The 21,139-nt window shown below is 45.8% G+C and overlaps 3 protein-coding genes across 7 annotated transcripts; 1 reads left to right on the top strand and 2 right to left on the bottom strand.

Moving 5' to 3' along the window:
• Positions 1–1,126: 1,126 nt before the first annotated feature.
• On the bottom strand, positions 1,127–9,146 carry uba2 (ubiquitin-like modifier activating enzyme 2). The gene is made up of 17 exons (XM_062461828.1): positions 8,881–9,146; positions 7,911–7,994; positions 7,609–7,679; positions 7,332–7,396; positions 7,112–7,212; positions 6,787–6,908; positions 6,439–6,506; positions 6,183–6,304; positions 5,785–5,884; positions 5,351–5,502; positions 5,087–5,180; positions 4,665–4,777; positions 4,043–4,198; positions 3,839–3,935; positions 3,512–3,617; positions 2,796–2,938; positions 1,127–1,748 (listed from the first exon to the last, which is right to left on the bottom strand). Exons 1-17 carry the CDS (start codon positions 9,019–9,021, stop codon positions 1,537–1,539), a joined length of 1,947 nt encoding a protein of 648 aa, XP_062317812.1. The 5' UTR covers positions 9,022–9,146; the 3' UTR covers positions 1,127–1,536.
• Positions 9,147–9,234: 88 nt separating this feature from the next.
• Positions 9,235–17,837, bottom strand: ccdc135 (coiled-coil domain containing 135). Of its 4 annotated transcripts, XM_062461826.1 has the most exons (19): positions 17,449–17,836; positions 17,172–17,242; positions 16,409–16,569; positions 15,412–15,586; positions 15,127–15,252; positions 14,529–14,723; positions 14,037–14,195; positions 13,518–13,736; positions 13,244–13,366; positions 12,971–13,043; positions 12,562–12,690; positions 12,226–12,354; positions 11,803–12,026; positions 11,377–11,592; positions 11,016–11,126; positions 10,751–10,861; positions 9,884–10,078; positions 9,477–9,616; positions 9,235–9,395 (listed from the first exon to the last, which is right to left on the bottom strand). In XM_062461826.1, the coding sequence occupies exons 3-19, from the start codon at positions 16,567–16,569 to the stop codon at positions 9,311–9,313; spliced, it is 2,571 nt and encodes an 856-aa protein (XP_062317810.1). In that variant the 5' UTR covers positions 17,172–17,242; positions 17,449–17,836; the 3' UTR covers positions 9,235–9,310. The 4 variants fall into 4 exon arrangements, with proteins under 4 accessions (XP_062317810.1, XP_062317808.1, XP_062317809.1 ...); XM_062461824.1 differs by lacking the exon at positions 17,172–17,242 and having other exon boundaries at positions 17,449–17,837; XM_062461825.1 differs by lacking the exons at positions 17,172–17,242; positions 17,449–17,836 and adding an exon at positions 16,907–17,116.
• Positions 16,469–21,027, top strand: lcat (lecithin-cholesterol acyltransferase). 2 transcript variants are annotated; one of them, XM_062461830.1, is made up of 7 exons: positions 16,469–16,598; positions 17,495–17,734; positions 18,585–18,741; positions 18,869–18,984; positions 19,091–19,186; positions 19,553–19,777; positions 20,152–21,027. In XM_062461830.1, exons 2-7 carry the CDS (start codon positions 17,587–17,589, stop codon positions 20,757–20,759), a joined length of 1,350 nt encoding a protein of 449 aa, XP_062317814.1. In that variant the 5' UTR covers positions 16,469–16,598; positions 17,495–17,586; the 3' UTR covers positions 20,760–21,027. The 2 variants fall into 2 exon arrangements, with proteins under 2 accessions (XP_062317814.1, XP_062317813.1); XM_062461829.1 differs by lacking the exon at positions 16,469–16,598 and having other exon boundaries at positions 17,286–17,734.
• Positions 21,028–21,139: the final 112 nt, after the last annotated feature.

Below are 21,139 nucleotides of genomic sequence, written 5' to 3'. Positions count from 1 at the left end.
TCACAGTAAAAGTGTTTTGACATTACCAGGAGGACATTTTGACAGTGAACAATGTTCAAACCAAACCGATACACCCCTGTATTGTATTTCCTTGTGCTTCAGATGCACAATAAACTGTTCTTTTATTTCCTTATAATCATAAAGCACACATTTACATTGAAGAAATTGACATTTGGCAAAGCACTCCCTTCATTTTTTAACCTACACTCAGATAACCCTGACAAGGAATGTAGTATTTACTGTAAATGGGCTCATCCATGTGACCAATCAAGAGGACGTCATTGTGCACTGGACTTTAATCCCTGTCAAGGACGCACTAACCGCTAAACATTTGTTCTGGGTTTTTTTCACGCCACGTTGGAGCACACAAACTATTTTATCTCAAGGTGAGCAGGACACTGAAAAATGACTGGCTGTTCCGGGCCAACCAGCAGGGAAGTAAAAGTACAACATGAACAACACTCCTTTCTGCACAACGTAATTGCTGTAATGAGGCCTTTCCCCTCTGCCTGAACACAACAAGACATAACTCACTGTCTAATCTAGTTTAAATCCTGCAAACACCAGGCAACTAACTGGGCAACAAGTTCATGCAAGTCCCAGATAAGACAAGCAGGTTTACATTTTCGAAAGATCATCTTAGATTCACAAATCTCATCCACCCAACCAAACAATAAAGGCTAGATATAGCTATACAGTACACACATGTTCTGTTCCAGCTCTGGAAGTAGTCATAGCCATAGTATGTCAACCTACAGCTGTCTTTATTCTTGTCAGAACCAACAGTAGAGAAGTCACCTTAGCCAGAAATGCAGTGCCTGCCCCCCCCCCCCCCCCCACCCCTGTGTGGGTGAGTTAGACAGAGGACTTTTTAGATGACTTCAGGTGTCTGATGATGAGGTGATCTATTTCATCAGTGGTCATCTGCTTGGTTCAAAGGCCAGTCCAACAACGATTGGTCTCATCGTATGAGTCTCATGGTGTCTTCTCTATGGTCCTCAGCTACAGAACAACAATGAAAGAGGCTGATGATGCCCATTTTGCCCACTGTCTATGAGGTTTAATGGGTGGTCAGTAAGTCAATCAGTCAATAAATCAGCCAGTCAGTCAATCAATCAATCAATGCTCAGATGTAGTTTTTTTGTTTTTACCCTTCAATGTGTAAGATTACAATGATTCTTATCAAATACATAAGCAAAAAAACATTTGGTATTTAATGCGTTTCTTTCAGTCTCCCTAACATGTTTGCACAGAACTAGTGACACCCTTACTCGCGACGAGGTAAATACAGTACATTATAAAATAAAAAAACATTACAAAAAAATCAAAAGCATTTTGTCCGTCTTCAAGGATAAAATCGGGTCAAACTTCCCACTGACTTCAGACAGCATCCTAGTGAAACAACTGACTAACAGTTTTTTGTACATATATATATTTACACACGTTTGGTGAGGGTAGAACAGCGTATGAAAGCACTAACACAAAGTTCTGTCCTTCTGAGGAGAAAAACCTGGGCGACATGCCCAGGGACTACAGCTAGTCTAGAGCAATTATGTCCTCGTCATCATCCTCTGCTGATTGGTCCACGCGTTGGCGTTTGACGGAGGCTTCGCCGGTCTCCGCGTCCTGCAGCTTCCTCTTGCGGATGCTGCCGCCCGTCTCCGTGGTGACATCCATGGAGCTGGAGGAAGGCTCCTCCTCATCGGAGTCCACGATGAGGACGTCGTCGTCGTCCGCCGCCGGGGTTGCTGGGAAGGAGACAGGAAACCACATCATCCTGGCCTTACAGCAGTGGCGATTTTAAACCCTTTTTAGGGGTGCTCAAGCATTTATGTATAATAATACATAAATCAGGCATGCAAACAGGTCAGGGGTGAAAAAAAGTTGAGAACGATACGGCGAACCCCCGACCCTCTAGGGGGGTACGGGGGTATGGTCCCCCGTAAGAAAATGTCTTAAATTTTAAAGTTAAACGCATCAATCGAGTGCACTTTGAGAGCAAAATTAACCCTCGTGCTGCCTTCGGGTCACATGACCCAAAGGTTCATAACGAACCATCGTTGTGTTTACCCAATTTTACCCAATACAAAAACAAATTAAAATAATTTTCTTTTAACCTTTGCAATGTGGGGGGTCTGAGACAGCCTAGCTGTTAAAAGAAAATGCTTCACTTTGTCTTTGTATGCGGTAAATTTGTCGCAATACGACGGTGGGTCACAATGACTGATGGGTCAGAATGACCCGAAGATAACACAAGGGTTAAGAGGCTAGATCAATGTAGAAAACCTCTCCCCACTCTGCCCCTGATTGGCTGTGAAGTGTAGACATTAGGAGTGACGATTGGTTACAGAGCCAGTTGTAAAGTTGCAAAGCACGGGTAAAATGCTGTGTTGGCCAAGGCCACGACCCCCCCCCCCCCCAATATTTTCTCATCGGATCTGCACAAATCACGTAGGTGACCCATTTTGGTTTCAAAAAGGTGAGTCTCACCTAAAGGTGAGGAGTTTGCATGCTTGATAAATGTATTAATTGTTATCCAATGAAATTTGGGATTTATATTAGCAAGGGGGTTTAGCACTTTTGCAAGGCACTGTATTCATGTCACATTCTCATTGGGGGCTGAGTACCCCTAAAGGCCTGATCCTAGAATCGCCCATGCCTTACAGATAAGACTACAGCTACTGTCTGCTGCAGCTACAGCAGACACAAAAGTCGTGTCCAGATACTCCCTTGCGTGGTTAGCCCATTGGTGTAGTGTGATATGAACATGTAGTGTGTGTGTGCATGCTGCTCACCTTTTGAAGAAGTGGACGGCTGTGCTGAATCTTTGTTGCCATTGGCGATGTTGTTGCCCTCCTCCTGTGTTTTGGCTGGAGTTGGGGCCTTGTCAGGGGCATCCCCCACCACCTCAAACTCCACATCCTTCTCCAGGTCCTCGCTGGAAACACACACACACGATGATGAGGTGAGATGACAACTTAATAGAAAAAGCTACATGATATTTACATTTACATTTAGTCATTTAGCAGACGCTCTTATCCAGAGCGACTTACAGTAAGTACAGGGACATTCCCCCGAGGCATGTAGGGTGAAGTGCCTTTCCCAAGGACACAACGTCATTTTGGCACAGCCGGGAATCGAACTAGCAACCTTCTGATTACTAGCCTGATTCCCTGACCGCTCAGCCACCTGACTGAAGATATTAATGCCATTTGATCCCATAACAGACAGAAATGAATAAAGATGGTGGTTGAGCAGTGGCTGAGCGGTTAGGGAATAGAGCTAGTAATCAGACGGTTGTCGGTTCGATTCTGGCCGTGCAAAATGACGTTGTGCCCTTGGGCAAGGCACTTTACCTTACTTGCCTCGGGGGAATGTCCCTGTACTTACTGTAAGTTGCTCTGGATAAGAGCGTCTGCTAAATGACTAAATGTAAAATGTAATGTAAGATAGAAAGAAACAACAAAAACCTAATCAAAGAAGAGGAGGGAGGGAGAGAGAAAAGCCGTACCAGTGAAGCACGTTCACCAGTAGAGTGTAGTCCTGAAGGAAGTCATCCACTTGAAGACGGCTCCCGTTACGAATCCCGAAATCAGACAGATATTTGCTGTTGTTACCTGAAAACACACCAATGAATGCAGATGACATCACAGTAGGCCACATCTTACAAATAATATTTTCGACTTAAAAGATGATACAAATACTAATAATACAAAAACATTATAAGAAATAAAATGTTGCCTCACTACAAGCGCCCCCTGGTGTTCCGATAGGGAAAATGCTTTGATATCTAATGCAGTGTATTATGGGACATATTCAGGTTATGAGGTTAGGTTACCTTCAGTCTCTCCCTCCTCGGAGGAGATCAGGATGGTGCCTTTCCCATCTTCTATCTGGACGTCTGGGGCCACCATGCCAAACTTCTCCTTCAGAATCTACAACACACACGACTGGTCAGAGCAACACACCCGCAAAAACACGTGCAGACGCACCATAGATAACTAGTCAAGCTGGGCTCACCCATGTGTGATGTGACCCTCACCTTGTCCTGAAGGCTGAGTACAAAGGTTTTGTGGACGTTGAGTTTGACAGTGACCTCGGGTTTGCTGGCACACACGTAACAGTTAGCGCTGGGCGGGTCGAGCGCACATGGAACCAACAGCTTCTTCCTGGGGTTGGGCTGCTTGTTCAGAAAGATCTAGAAAAAGAAGTTTACAAAATGTGGACCGGTTATGAGCAACCTGGTCGGACAGGGAAAAGGTTACAGGTCAGACTTGACCAGTTGAGTAAGTATCCTGACCACTTAATGATTCATGACCTGGGTCCAGTTCCACACGAGGTATGGAATGACAGAATGACAATGTGGAGAGAACAACAACAAACACTAGACATCTGAGCAGGACAACCTACATCTGGAAGACACAACATCGTCTTTCAAGATACAAAAAACATGTCGTCTTAAGTCTCAAACATTTTATAAAACATACACCCATGAAGCATACAATTAGAAAAATAAATCCATAAAATAACTTAATGAACAGCTAGGAGGAAACCATCAGAACTATAATAATAAATCCACTTCCTGTTTGGAGAGGAAGTCAAGGAAACAAGGAGGGGAAGTGACATAGGAAAAAGGAAGCAGGGACAGGAAACTAAGAACTCACTGTGCGACACTGCTCCACCTCCCCAGACAGGATCTTGAGGGACTCGAGCACGATGAGGCCAGCGATTACGGCGTTGGTGGTGGCGATGGCAGGGATGATGTTGCCAGCCATGGCTGCAAGAAGCAAGACGTCACCATGACAACAATGCTCTCTGACTGCAAGAAGTTTCCCTCTGGGACACTGCAGGTAAATCTACTGACTGCAGCAGGCTTAAGCCACACAGCCATTAGTTACAACTAATGCAACAAATATGATCTCATCGAACCGGTTTAGATGAGCTTTTCATGCTTGCACTACTAACTTTGTGTTTCCGTTGTGTCCCAGAAATGAAATAGAACACACTTGAACTATGATACAGATCACCAAGTTTAAGTGCAAAATAACTATGGTGACCATGGTAACCACGTGTAGGTGTCACTCACACTTGACGTCAAAGTGGCTCTTCATGTTCATGCTGAACACGTGCATGCGCAGGTTAGCTGCAGAGGTAACAAAATCCATGGCTGGGGCATCGTCCTGGTAACAGGAGGGGAAAGAGTTCAGACAGAGTCCTGAGGGCCTCTTTCAGGCACCCTAAAAGGGTGGACATATTTTCACCAAAGTGTGTTAGATAAGAGGCTCCTTCAAAGGAAGGAAGGAAGGATGCTAGTGTGCAGTATTGAAGCAGGCCCCTGTGTCCTTGTCACCTTGTCCCAGACCAGCTCTGCTCCATCTCCCTGGTTAGCCAGCTGGGTGCGCAGGGTCTCCACGCTGTGGGAGAAGAGCTGGGAGTAGCCCTTCACCCCCAGCACCTGCTGGTCCTTCAGGCCAGCCCCAGACACCTCTTCCTGGGGGCTCACTGACACACACACACGGGCAGGAGGGTGGAGAACACACACGCACAAGGGCAGGAGGGTGGACACACACACAGGCAGGAGGGTGGAACACACACACAGGCAGGAGGGTGGAACACACACACAGACAAAACAGAGAGGAAAAGGAAAACACCTTCAATATGGGAAAAGACTACAAACTGAGATTGGTCCTGGGTATTATGATTCCAACCAGTATTATCACTCCTACTATGACAACATCAACAACTGTAGCTTAGTAGATCTCAGAGACAGCAGACCAGTCTCACCTAGCTTCTGCAGCTCGTGCCATTCCAGAGGCAGAGGGGCCTTCCTCTTCTTCCATAGCTTGTCCATGGTCAGCAGGTACATGATGTCATCCTTGAAGAGCTGCAGCACAAGACATCACAGTCATGTAGCAATAGCAAGCCTGGCCACTTCTACAACCGTCACATAATTCAAGCTCCTTCAACAAGTTGCTAAGCGGTTCTAGGACAAAAAAAATAATCCTCATTAAGAGCTGGACCAGAGCAGTGTGTGTACACGTCAAACAGGGTTCCGCCAAACAAGAATTCTTCAACCTTGGACTTGTCTTCCTGTCTCACTGGAACAGACTCTTACAGTCTCACTGGAGCATAATCTTCTTCTCTCCATATCTCCAGAGGCCACACCTGCAGCAGCTGCCTACCTTGTTGAAGATCTTGACGGGGTCATAGCCGGTGGAGCGGGCCCAGTCCTTGGTGGAGACACGCTTGATGTCCCCGTCCTGGTCCGAGGCTGTAGCTCGGGCTGCCGTCTCTTCTGGCTTCCCTGGGGCGCGCAACGAGTGTTATTACACGCTAGCTACCAGGCAGGGAGTGTTATTACACGCTAGTTACCAGGCAGGGAGCGTAATTACACGCTAGTCACTAGGCGTCAGTTTTGAGCATCATAGTGGTACTCACATGTAGCCTCCGGATCGGCAGTGTCGGGTGAGACTTCCTGGTCCGCATCCTCCTCTCCAAACAGCTGACTGACAAACACATAACATAGAACAGATTATCATACAGGCTTAGAACAGACACGACATATGAGCCTTATAATGATCAGTTCTAACAGACCAGGGGGCTGTGTACATAACTGCTGGGAAGGCCTGACATGGTACATCTGGTTATCATACATGGCGACACAGCCAGCTGTCAGCTGTCTGATCTGACATGATGGTTACTACCTTCAGATAAGTTCCTTTTCCGTGTGTTCAAGGCAACAGCGACTACCACTAGAGGGCGGCATGGTAGAGAGCGGCTACTCACTTGAAGAGGTACTTGGCCCACACGATACAGTGGATGGGCTCTGAGGGGGTGTTACGGATAGTGCATCCTGGGAAGGTTTTCTGTGTGGGCTTCGGCTGGCACTCGTAGCACTCTGTAAGACCCTGAGAAAGAAAAAAAAAAAAAGAGAGAGCGATGGGAAAAAACCCAAATATGGTGGTACAATGGACCAATACAGTCAATAAATGGCTAATTGATCAAGCGGCAAACACAGGAGTGATATAAATCTGGTCGACAGCCACAAGGAGTAGAATGTGACTTTAAACAGATCTAATTCAGATATTTTCTGTAGGCGGCGTCTTCGTACCTTCTTGATGACAGTCACCTGGCCCAGGTAACCGGCTGTGCCACTCTCGATCAGCGGAATGTCCGCAGCCAGACACATCCGGTTGACATGGTTACGGGCCGCTGCAGGATGAGATGGAGGACACACAAAAAAATTCTGAAGAAGAAGAACAGTCTGCTGTGTGTGACATTATGTGTGTATGTGTGGTGGGTGGGTGGGGTTAAGTGATATAAGACTATACCTCGATTGTCCAAGGCATTCATGACGAGTATGAAGTTCCGGAAGAATTCCACATTGTAGTCAGGGCTACACAGTCCACAGAGACACCATTAACACAAACAGAACATACAGAAGTCCCACCAAATAATACAATTAAACAAGCCTTGGAAATGTTAACATTGGGACATGGTGTGTCAAATAGAATATGCATCAACCAGACAACTAATACTAATATAATATTATTAATTTTTTTAAGGCAATAGTGCACTAAATATGTATTGCTGTGTGTGTGTTCTCACTTCATGATGCTGTCATGGTAGGCTGTGATGTTGGCTGTGGGGCAGAACTGAAGTACACTCTCCTTGGCCACCTGCAGTTGAGACACAGACACCAGAGATTAGACAAAGCATTTTTCAATCATTTACGAGAAAGAAAGTGTTGGGAATTTTGAAATACATGGTGATCCGTAATTTTGCTACTGTGCTGTAACAGGTGTCAAAGTTCTGTGATGGGAAAACCTAGTAGGAGACTTTGTATAATGAGTGATTTGGTTGTTTTGTAAATGTATTTACAACACTAAACGGATATTTTCATAACCAACCTGCGCTTTAGACTTCCCCACATGCTTCTTCTGGAACAGGAACTGTCGGTTGAGGTTGCTGACATCAATAGTATCCAGGTCGATCTGAAGAATCACACAAGTGTTATACACTTTATAAGGCACAAGATTAGCAAAACCGCGACAACTAGCCTGCTTGGATTGAAACAGATGATAATCCATGCGACAATCACGAAGATGCTCTGAAAACTACATGGGAGACAATGGGAACCTGCACATGAAGTTGTCTTCAAATCGTCACTGTTAGCTAGCATAAGATCCTCTGCACCATCAGTCCTGTAAGATCACAACACTAAAAGACTTGCTCTCGTCTGATTAAGACTATTAATGGCTTTCCTAGACACTTAATCTTTGGAAGACAGTTTGCTGGCAGGCGACAAATCTAGTGTCCAAAATATGGCGCGTACTTGAAACATCCAAAAGTGACCTAAACTAGCTACCTTACAAGATTACCATATTTATCATTGCCTACGTATTTATTATTTAAAATATGTCTTGGGCCACGGGTGAATTCGATTTTGGACTAATCTGTAGTGAATCAACTAAACCAGCTAGTTGGTCATTGTAAAATAAACATTGTACCACATCCACCAATAGCTTGCTACCTGGCTAGCTAGTGGTACTATCGTTTAATCTAACCAGCCCGCCCCGAGCTGCGCCGGGATGAAAAGGCTTCAAAACCCAGCAAGTAACCCGGTACTTAAACGTGAATACACCATAACCCAAAACCAACAACAGCTAGCTCTTTTATATATCCAACGACAAAGATAAGAATACCAGACAAAACCATTTTTAAAGGCGCTATTCACCCCTAGTCATGAGGTCCAATAGACAAATGCCATTAAAATAAATGCACCTAACGTTACCTCGAGAACGCTAGCTAGCTAGTTGACTAGCACGCTGGGCCCTGCTGTGCACAAAGACCCAGAAGTGCCCTCCCCCTTCAACTTACCACTTCTATATTTTTGAAGCCGGTAAGGACGAGGTTTTTCAAGAGCTCACATCCAATACCTCCGGCTCCGACCACAAGCACCCGACACGCGGATACGGAGTCAGCGAGCTCTTTTTGGAGAGACCCCACCAGATGTACCATTGTTGATCGGCTCAAGACGGAATGAACGCTATGTAGAGGCTATTCGCTAACCAGCTAGCTGCTAGCTAGTTTTCTAACAAAACCAAAGAGAGAATGGCAAAGATCCAGCACCTTCCCTGTAGTACCGTCTGCTGGAGAAGAGAGGAAGTGCGTTCAGTTGTCCCAATCTACTATCTCAGAAACGGAAGAAAAGACGCATATTAAAAACGCAAACGGAGGATAAATAATAGAAACGTCATTTATTGAGTAGATTAACACCGATAAATCAATCATGGAGTTTTTTCATTGTTCAGAAAAGATAATTTGACAGTCTAGGGTCTCTCCTCAGTTTTTCGTCCAGAGCCAGGTACTTCTGGGGAGCTTTGTCCTTATGCCTGGAATGCAACCAACACACGGGTTAACTGATATCCACACACAAAACCACTCAGGATCCATTTCCATTCCCTCGTTTTCACCTGCTAAGTCTGAGTTTGAGGATGTGTATCCTGAACATGGCGTCCGAGCAATAGGCCAGGTACTCATCCTCGTCCTCCTTGGTCATGCTCAGCTGGTTCTTCTGGTACCACAGCTGTTTCTGCTGCAGCTCCTGGGTCTCCTGCAAACACAAAAGTAAACCACAAACAATCATGTTCAGGTGGACCTTTGCTACAATTACTGCTGTATACTGTATTTCAATCAAGTACTTAACTCTATTACTAATTTACCCTTTATGCAAACCTGTTATACTTAACCATATTCTCCTCTACTGTATTGTATTCCATTCTCTATTAAACTCTTCTTTACTTTACTCTTCTATATTGTATTGTATTCCTTACTATAGTATACTCTATTGTATTCTATCCCCTACTGTACTGGTGTATACCCTCTCGAAGCGGGCCTGTATGAGGTTGGCCATGTCAATGAGGCGCTGCTTGAGGTCGGACAGACAGTTGTTCCTCAGCAGCACGGCGGTGTGCTTGGTAATCTTCTCAGGGTCGCCCAGTTGAGCCAGGAACGGAGCCAAGCAGTCCAGCTCCTTCTCCTCCCTCCGCAGGCGTTCCTCCTGGGCTGTTCGCTCCTGGAACCGGGGGGGTGGGGGGGTGGGGGGGGGCGGGGTGAAGTTAGGCTTGGGGGGGGATACACGACAGAACTATCCTCATAGCGCCGTCATCGCTCAACCTGAATGCTGGTGTACATGTGAACAACATCTCTAACTCTATCAGCACAAGCTATCTGGTCTTAGGGATAAGTGTTGTGACGTGCTAGTGGTACATACATTTACATTTATGCATTTAGCAGACGCTTTTATCCAAAGCGACTTCCAAGAGAGAGTTTTACAAAAGTGCATAGGTCACTGATCATAACAACGAGATAGCCCCAAACATTGCGGGTAGCCAAGATGATGCATACATTGTGAAAACCAAATAAGTCCCAAAGGGAAGAGCAATAAGAGCATGTAGTTAGACAAGTTACAATTAAACAGCAAGAACCTCAAAAGTGCAAGAGTGTACCTCTGGAACAAAGCAAGCAACAATAATATATTTCACGGCGAGTACAATAATTTAAGACAGAAGACAGAACATTTAAGATTCATTACAACATTTAAAAAAAACATTTAAGACAGAACATATGTAATCATGCAGAGAATGTGTGATGGTCCTGCTGTCCTGTGCAGGTCAGTCATCAGTAACTCCATGGACGAGGCACATCCCCTCTCTTTAAGAGAGCGGTGTGGCGGTGCTGGACTCACCAGCTCCTCCCGGTGGCAGCGGGCTTTCTCGTTCCTGGCTGTGTTGTAGATGGAGATGTTCAGCTCAATGCTGCTGTCCTCCTGCTGTCTCAGGTGGAGGATGGCTCTCACCTGAACACACACACACACCCATGCAAACACACGCACATATCCACACACACACACGCACACACACACCCATGCACATACGAATACATACAATGGGCCTTGAATCATTGAGGGATCTCGATATTGCTGTGCCTCTGCAGACACACACATCCGGTACCTCTTTCTCCGTGTCCTTGATTCTCTTGGCCACTTTAATCTCCTCCTTCATCATGTGCATCAACGTCACATACAGGAACATGTTCTTACTGGGCTTCTCAAAGGGATCCACCTGGACACACACACACAGCATACAGGAGTTCAACAGAGCAAATGTAGTTTGGTGTGGGTCGTTTAGCACATGCTAACTGTCATTATGGTTCTTGTCAAACAGCGGTTCACTGGGCGCTTCAGTGGAGAAGTGTCCACACAGGCGTTTGAAACATCCTCCTTTTGTGTTTCTTGGTATAAGGTACCACTGCTGACGGATGATCGGTGAGTGTAGCCTAACCCTAACTCAGGTGGGGTGGACTGGGCCACACCTGGAAGGAGGAGGCCATCTCGGGGGTGAAGGACTGGGGCTTGTTGGAGTCTCCAGAGTCCCTGGGCTTGGTGAAGTTCCTCCAGGCGGGTATGATCCTGTCATCCTCCCGGTGGTACGTCACCTGGATCCGGTCCTCCGACACCAGGAACACTCGCTCTGCCACGTCCTCGCTGGCCGGCTTCGACGGGTCCCGATGGAACCTCTCTAATACCTTCTACTCACACACACACACATCAAACATACATAAACAAAGTCTGTGATCTATTTACAGTGATGTATCTGAAATCATGATCCCTAGTTTAAACAATGATGATGCCAAGGGGTTCAGCTGATCTACATCAGCTAATACCGTGTGCCATTCATGGTGGTGTCACTATGAGCAGGATGCACTATCCAGGCACACACGGCACAGGAGCCATCTTGCCTTGAGTGGTCGGTGTCCCAGGTCCGGAGCATCTCTGGGGCCAAACACCTTGGCCCTCCTGTCAAAGACCACATGACGGTAGTAGAGGAAGTCTGGGCGGTCTTGGAAGCTCTCCTTCATCTCCAGGGGCGTCTCTACAATCTGGGCCAGGCCGTCTGCCCGCGCGTGGCTGTAGAAGTCCATCTGACGCTCCGTTTCAGGGGTCATGGTGATGTACCTGTGGGCTGAGCCGGCACACGAAACAAACATTCTGTCAAACAAATACAGTGAACGACCTTTATGATGAATCACACTTCCCTGACTAGACTTTATGGTTTAGGCTGAGTGAAGCGCATTTGGACGGTGGATTGCGAAATATGTTGGGACAGTAATTTGCAGGAATGTTTAAGTCCATTAGATGGACAGGTGAGTGGTGAGAGTTACATTTCAAGGCGTAGCTGCGTCCAGGTGTGAACTTCTCTTTGGTGACATTGCTCTTCTTCTCCAGCTCACGCTCCTCCAGGTGGTCGTGCCTGTGCTGGAACCACTCCCTCACTATCTCAGGTTTGGAGCCTTCCCACAAACAAACACACACATACAAATAAGCATGTACAAATGCACAGACACACACACACAACCCCCCAACTCTAACCCAGGCCCCATCCCAATGGTGACCAATCCTAACTCAGACCCCATCCCACTGTTGACCATTCCTAACCCAGGCTTGTCCCACAGATGACCAATCCTAACCCAGGCCTGTCCCACTGGTGACCCACTCACAGTCCAGGTCTGTGTAGGTGGTGAGGCGGGTGACCAGCCCATCTGGGAGGAGGTAGTGGGCAAACTTCTCCAGCTTGGCCTTCCGGTACTTGAGCACCTTCATGCCTCCAGGACAGCGAGTCTCCATGTCTGGACATCCATTCAGAGGTCAGAGGTCAGCCAGGGCAGAACCAGGAACCATGGGACAGAGAGAGAGAGAGGCAAATGACGGCACGAGAGAAAAAGGGGTGTAAATAAAGAGAGGATTTACGTGTAGAAAGAAAGGGGATTGGAGAAAAAAAATATAGGACGGGGCATGGAAAGAGAAAGAAAGACGAATGGAGAGAAAATAATGGGAGGATGGAGAGAGACACGGGAGGGGAGAATGAGAGAGAAAGTGGGGATGGAGAGCGAGCGTGGACAGGGTCACCTTGTTCTGAGATGGTGATGGGTTTCACCCAAGATGGAGGCATCTCAAACTGCTTGGGCTCCAGCACTTCATCCTTCATCACACACGGTAAGAAAACGTCGCTTTGATACGTTCATTCCTTCTCATCACACTAACAAGCATGCGCCCTATCATAGACCTCCTTGTTCTGTCTGACAGTCTTAGAGCACCCCTGTTCTGGTAGTAACAAACCGAGAGAGAGAAAAAAGTGAAGATAAGGAGAGCGAGTGCGTGGGTATACACGCTAACACTCACTTCATCCTCCTCCTCTGGCTCCAGTTCGTTCCTCATGTCGGGAATGAGGAGCAGAGAATGACCTGTCGAGCCACACAGCAAATACTCCCACCTGATCGCATCTCCCAGGTCGTAGGTCATATCCTGTCCAAACGCATAAACACAGTCATGAACAGGCCTGGCCCCCTTCATAACCCCCTCCCCACCTCGACACAGACTGAGCATACTAAACTCACCCCCACACAGATAGACGAAGTATACTAAACACTCCCCGAGACAGACAGAGCATACTAACGGCGCAGCCAAAGCGACAGTCCTGCATGTTGACCCAGTAGTTGAGGTGGTTCCAGACACACTCGATGCCCAGGAAACTGTCGTCGCTGGTGCTGAAACTCTTCCCTGTCAGGGGATCGATGAAGAAGTTCTCCGGGACTTCGCGGCTCCCAGCCAGCACCAGAACCCAGCAGTGGACCCGCAGACCCAGCAAGGGGTCAGGCGGAGGTCGCTCTCGCTCCTGGAAAACACACAGATGTGTATGTGATATGGTTCCTACTCAGAACCTAGCTACTATTATGGTTCTACCTCAGAACCTGACAAGCAAGTTCTACCTCATAACCTGTTTAGTCGTATGGATCTACCTCAGAATGTGTGTATGGGATATTGTTCAACCTCTGAGTTGGATTAAATAGATGGTTTTGTACAGTCTGTCATGCATAAGGAAGGCTTGGTTTAGCTGTCCTCGTGCATAGAGTTTGCACTGTGGAGATTGCGCTCAAGGTTTTGATTGCATGTTGTCCAGAGCCACGTGCCTCACCTCTTGCAGCCTATCGGCTTCGAGCTGCTTCTTCAGCACGGCGGCCTGGGCTTCTGCCTGGCGACGATCCGCCTGGCTCTGCTCAAAGCCACTCAGCAGGTCTCTGGGAGGCTTCACAGAGTACTTTTGGGTCTGCTCCTTCTGCTCTGCTGCCTGGCCCTGGACACACACACACACACACTGACTCCACCTTCTCTGTGGTGCGATTTTATACCTCTGCAGGGCCTGGCTGTCTGTCATGGATGTGGCTGTAAATCGGCCGTGCACAAACAAGGTCTACTGTCCCCGTACGCAGGTATTAGACCTGTCACAGCACTGTTGGTATACTGGACGACATCCTACATTACAAAACACGTTGCATTGGTTGAGTTAGGGCTGTAGTGGTCATTTGAATTCCCTTTCTTTTGAGTTAAATGTCCTTCCTTCGATGTTCTTCCGTTCTTTTCACAACACCATATAAAACAATCGTTTTGGTTTTTAATGAAACTCTACCTTCGCGGGAGGGGCGAGCAGGGGGCATTCGAGCTTGGTCTGGTTCATCATACACATCTCCTTGACGGCGTAGCCGCTGACACAGTAGGCGTTGTAGCCGGCGCCCAGCAGCAGGCCGCACAACAGCGTGGACGAATCGAAGCAGGTGCCCGCCTGGGTCTGGAGCACCCAGGTAGGAGAGTACAGGTGTGCAGGCTGCACAGGCACACGGCACACTGCTGTCACTGCACAGCATACTGCCCTGCATACTGTAAAATGCATACTACAGTACCTATACAATCATTGCTGTATTTAGATTTGATTATAAAATAATAATTGTAATGTATAGACTATGCAATATTTAACTAGACAGCATGTCAATAATACCACAAATATAATAGAAGTAAAGACACTGATGCTTTATAAAATATGGTAATTATATACCATATTTTATGGTATTTATCATTATATAAACAGATAAAATAATCTAAAAACTGTAAACACACTGATGCTTATTATAATATGATGATAATTAAATACACAATATCGAAAGATAAAATGATCTCGTATCTATTACGAAGATCTCGTAATAGAACGTAAACAGACTGCTGCTCCTCACCGGGTCTATGGGAGGGTCCAGTGGCTTCATAGACAGGAAGTCGGAAACAAAGCTGGCACAACCGTCCCAGCTGTACAGCTCAGGGTACGGAATCAGGGTGGCTCGCACAGTGGTGCTCACAAACTTCTATTGGATCGGGGAGACAAAAGTACAACCACTGTTATAGCTGGTCTTCCAAATAGTGTGTGTATGTGTGTGTGGGAGAAAGTGGGAGTATCTTTGATTGTGTGTTGTGTGTGTGTGTGTGAAAGAGAGCATATCTGGATGTACAGTTGTGTACAGTACCGGGACGCCACACTCGTTGAGTGGGCACAGAAGCAGGGGCTTGCGGTCGGGGTATATGTGGGCATACTGGTAGCGAAAATTGTCAGCCATCGCCAGCAGAAGCTTCTCCTTAGGGCTGTTCTCTTTGTAGGAGGTGGGACACTGGGACATGTCCACCTTCTGTATCTTTTCTGGGCTGCCAGATATGAGGAGGGACATTAGTGAGTGTGGATGTGGCCTCAGCACAGAAACATTATTGACATTCTGAGAGGAAAGGTTGAAGGTCAACTATTCCCCACAGGGGGGGTGGGTGTAAATGTGCTCCTGCGTACACAAGACACATGCATTCGTTGAATCATGTTCATGTGTAATGTTCAATGCAAATGTCCTTATTCCCATCATGAAAGTGTATGTGTGTGTTTAGTTTAACAGGGATGAACAACGTTGATAACTTGACACAAACTGTCGAATGTGGCAGAGTTGGTGGGCCTGCAGGGAAACGCAGGCAGGAAGGATAAAAGGAACTAAAAAGTATTTATTAGTTAACAAGAATCCGGAACATGATGGGAAGAACACCAAAAACCCACAATCTAACTGACCAGGGAAGTAACTATATACACAAGGACCAAACTAAACACAGGTGAAACTACTCCAACAAACACGCAAACTACACGCAGACACTTAACAACACACAGGTGCAGGTAATGACTGAGACACAGAAGAGACATACAGGGAAGAGACTGTTGCACAGCCATAGCCGTGATACCAACACGATGGAACTGTAACATGTAATTACACACAATTGTACAAACGTGTAGGAACAACAAACATGTTCAGTTAGTACAAACTAAAGCAGGGCCATTGTATATGGGTAATCATTCAATTAAACGTAAACAGCCCTTGTGTTTATTATACTGCTATGTTGAAAGCGCCACCTGAAGCAACATGACCAGATGCCCTACTTCAACACTCGTGGACAACAACTGTAACAAATGTCAATGCTCTTTGGTAACCTCACATGTAGGGTTTTGTCATCCTGGTTGTGTGTATGCTGCCAAGGGTCTTCTCCAGCTCGTTCAGGTCATCTTGCACCTCTTCCAATGTACTCTCGTCCAGCTCTGCTATGACATCCTGATCCTCTTTCTCTGGCTCTTTGTCGGGCAAGACCTCCTCCTCCATCTGGTGAAGAAGAAAATCAATTAATACTGGTAGAACACACCTTTATTTATTGTATTCATACAGTGGCTGGTACGTACTTTGTATCTACTTTGCTGACGTTACTGTAGCTAGATTAAAGTTAGACTACAGTACAGTAGCCTAGAATAATTGACAGCTCTAGATAGCTGTTTTACAGTTGTAATACTTCATCTTAGCATATAATAATGATATGATAACATTCATAGCTAAAGAACTGTAGGAATACTTTTAACAAGTGTAAACAGTTTAATAAGAGAATTAGATAAGCTTTTCTTTTGTTATTTGCTAACATTAGCTACATAGCTAGATTGCTAGTTACCTTACGTGGACGATATTGTTGTCAGTGTCTCCATAGTAACAGGAGTTGAGTGACGATAGAATTTAGAGAACTCCGATTGGATCAGAAACGGGCTCTGATTTGATACATTTGAAAAAACTTGCAGTATGAATGAAAGTGAAGAAAATCACACCAAATACTTGCTATGGATTCAATCTTGCCCGTAACTACCTTATTACAAACATATTACAAACATTATATTAGGACTGCTAAAAAAAGTCAATAAAAAGCACTTTATTTGACATACCTACACATACTGGTCATCTGTTTGGGACTGTCAGTCATTCACCTTTGAGCCATTGCAAATATGGCGTTGTTCTAAAATCAATAGGGCAATAGGTAGTTTTGTATCAACGTAGATTGTGCGTGTGTAGGTGTGTGTATGTGTGTGTTTGTGTGTGTTGTATTTGTGTATTTGTATATGTTCGTGCAAATTCATTTTGAAGGCATATTTAGCTCGAGTTTATGGAGATGCGCCTATGTCCAGTCAAAGCTTTGAAAAGGTCGAGAAAAAATAACCTCACTTTTTCTTTCTCCATCTATCACGGTCGCACCCTGCCTCTGCCCCAGACAGCATTAAAAGCTCAGTTCTCCAGTGACCCAGTGAGAAAGACGTAAAAGTTGCGAAAGTCGTCAAGAGACTTTGACTGGAAGAGAACATTATGGACTTTTCACATTTGTTTTCATCGCTCTTTCTGGCGTTCATCTTTATATCCCAGCACGCAGCTGCATTTTGGCTGTTCAACGTTATCTTTCCTCCCAATGCTAAAAGTCGTCAGGCAAGCAATAGCACTCCACCAGTTATTATAGGTGAGTATGTTTACATGTTTATACATAGCTTATTAAATATTTAGTTTCGTGTGGTATTATAGATTATTTTTATTCGATCATTCGTGTGGAATGTTTCTGCTGGTTTATATGTCTGGAGAAACGGCAACGTGACCTACGGTTGAAGTTCGTCTGATGAGTAGTCTATCTGTTCTGGAATCGTCGTAGTTTACAGGTGGCTTTGAACATCTCGCACATCTGGCAGACTTTTTATTATACTATACCCTAAACGGAGGCCCTATAGGAAAAATCTAAAGCTTAAATGAAAACGACCTTTTCAAGATAATGGACATTAAATTACCTGGAAAATGGGATTGGGGTTTCATGTGTTCACAAGACAAACTCAGACCAGGGACACCTGCAGGGCTGTGGGGTTTGTGGCAGCAATGTTTAGAGGTCAAAGGTATGTGACGTCTGTGATTACCCTATCTCTAAAGTCATGTTCTGGGAACATTGGAAAAACAAGGTGTAATACACATTATGGACATGATGTTCATATTGTTTTGGAAACCCAAGTGTTTGGTTTCCTGGGTACAGTAGCCCTGCTACTCATTAAGATGTGTGTAAATAAATTATATTTGAAGAAAGCTATAACATGACCAAACTTACCAGTGACACATTCTCGCAACCCTCAGTGAGAGATGTAGTGTGTTCAGTATTAAACTTGATTTTATTCATTCAATTAACATATCCAGTTATCCAAAGACACTTGGCTGTCTCAACCATCCATGCATCCCTTCCTGTCTGTTTGTCTGTCTGTCTGTTTGCCTCTACTTACACAACGTCTAGTAAGGTCTGCCTCTTCTTACATAATGTATGGTAATGTCTGCAGTGCCAGGTAACCTGGGAAATCGTCTGGATGCCAAAATTAACAAGCCAACCTTGGTGCACTGGATGTGCTACAAGAAGACGGATGACTTTTTCCCCCTTTGGATAGACCTCAATATGTTCATGCCCATCGGGATAGACTGCTGGATAGACAACATCAGGTGAGGAGGCAGTATGGAATGGCATCCAAGCAGAATAAGTATCAACAGTTTTAACTGAGCCACATAATAAATGCTCATTCATGCTAAATGTAGTTTTATATTTGTTATATGTGTTTTCCTACTGCAGAATTGTATATAACAAAACAACACGCAGGTCATCCAATGCACCTGGAGTTGAGGTGAGAGTGCCTGGTTTTGGAAAAACATATCCCATTGAGTTCCTGGACACCAACAGACTGGCAGGTAAAAGCAATCTATGTACTGATCTGCCAACTGATCTCTTCACTAACAATGACTAACCATTTATGTTCATGGTTTGATTAAGATGCCAGTGTATGCAACCTTTCAGGTTATTTCCACACTATGGTTCAGCACATGGTGAATATGGGATATGTACGCAATGAGACTGTCCGTGGAGCTCCCTATGACTGGAGGGTGGCTCCAAGTGAGTACTATAAAGATGTTCCCACACACACACACACAGACATATGAACACTTTTAAACCCCACAGAAACACACATATACAGCACATCAAAACATATACACGCTCTCATGCTCACACACTCACAAACCTGAGTGTGTGCACAGATTTTCCTTCAACTCCTATGTGATTGTCCCTCCTCCTCCACGCCCACCTCTCCCCCCTCCCTCTCCCTCTCCTCCTTCTCCTTAACCCCTCCTCCTCCCCCTCCCCACAATCCCTCTTTCCCTCCTTCTCCTCCCCCTTATCCCTCCCCTTCCTTCTCTTCCCTCCCCCTCCTCCCCCACCCATCCCTCCATCTCCACCCTTCCTCCACCTCTCTGTCCTTAGATGAGAATGAGGAGTACTTTGCACAGCTAAAGGCCCTAGTGGAGGAAATGTATAAGGAGTACCAGCAGCCCATCTACCTGATGGGCCACAGCATGGGCTGCAACTACGTGCTGTACTTTCTCAACCAGCAGCCCCAGGCCTGGAAGGACCACTACATCAAGGCCTTCATCTCCTTGGGGGCCCCCTGGGGCGGAGCTATCAAAACTCTCAGAGTGATGGCCTCAGGTACTGGGCACACAAGGTTAACACTTACCCTACCCCACCCAGAGAGAGGGCCTAAGGTAACAGGCATGCATGGGGGGTGGTGGCTAACCCTAACCGTTCACAGTGATGGCTTTGGGTACCAGGCAAACAAGGTTAACCATAACAGCAACATTAACGCTCCACAGTGATGGCTTTGGGTATCGAGAATCCCTAAACCTATAATGCTGGCCTTCATCGTAACCCTAATATCCCATTGTTACAAACAATCTTTTAATGGAGCTCTTATTCCTGGTGGGGTTGCAGTTACCTAACAATTCCATATTACTTCAAAAGGTTATTTCGTTTTTCTATTTGATCTTAGTGACCGTCTTAGCGACTCTACTTTGTCTCCACAGGTGAAAACGACGGCATCCCATTGGTGTCCAACATTAAGATCCGGGAGGAGCAGCGGATGACCACGACCAATTCCTGGATGCTGCCGACTGAGGAAGCGTGGCCTAAGGACCATGTGTTCATCTCTACGCCAACCGTCAACTACACCAACCAAAACTACCAGCGATTCTTCACCGACATCAACTTCGAGGACGGCTGGTACATGTTGGAGGACACCAAGAACCTGACGGCAGGTCTGCCGGCGCCCGGAGTGGAGGTCTACTGCTTCTACGGGGTGGGTCTCCCCACGCCCGTCACCTACATCTATGACGAGGAGTTCCCCAACGCAGACCCAGTGGACTTCCTGTACGATGACGGAGACGATACGGTGGACAGTCGGAGCATGGGCTTGTGCAAGCGCTGGATCAACCAACAGGACAAGCCCGTGCATGTCACTGAGTTCAACGGCATGCCTCATCTGGACATGGTGTTTGATCACAAGGTGCTCAACTTGATCCAGCGGATCCTAGAGGATAGGTGGACTGAGCCCCTGCCGGAGGAGACCAGCAACTTTAACTCCACGGCTGACAGTAGCGACCCTCCCTTAGCTCCCCCCACCACCCAGGACTAGACCAAGCTGTGGCCTAGCAGTGTTAGGGTGAGGTTAAAGAGTTACATCCTTATCCATTTCAAGAAAAGAGTAGTCATGTCTACTGTAAGAAAAGAACTGATGTCATTGATGAACAACTCATGACGTAGCATTAAGTTTTATTGGTTGTCAAAAGGTCATGACATTGTATGATATAAGATTATTTAAAAAAATGAAATAACATTGTTTCAGTATGTGTTGTTCTGCAATGTGAAGATGTGATTGTGATATGATTAAAATGATCGTGTATAAAAAACTAAACTCAGACTATATTTACTTTGCTGTGTTTTTTGGAAGATCTTCTCTGATTAGAACTGAATGTGCCTAATTTAATCAAGTTATCTTTATGCCACTCCCATAAT

This window comes from Osmerus eperlanus, chromosome 5, assembly GCF_963692335.1.
Source record: "Osmerus eperlanus chromosome 5, fOsmEpe2.1, whole genome shotgun sequence".
Lineage (NCBI taxonomy): Eukaryota > Metazoa > Chordata > Actinopteri > Osmeriformes > Osmeridae > Osmerus > Osmerus eperlanus.
The sequence above is the reverse complement of the archived record's forward strand: the minus strand, read 5'-3'. Positions and strand labels throughout refer to the sequence as shown.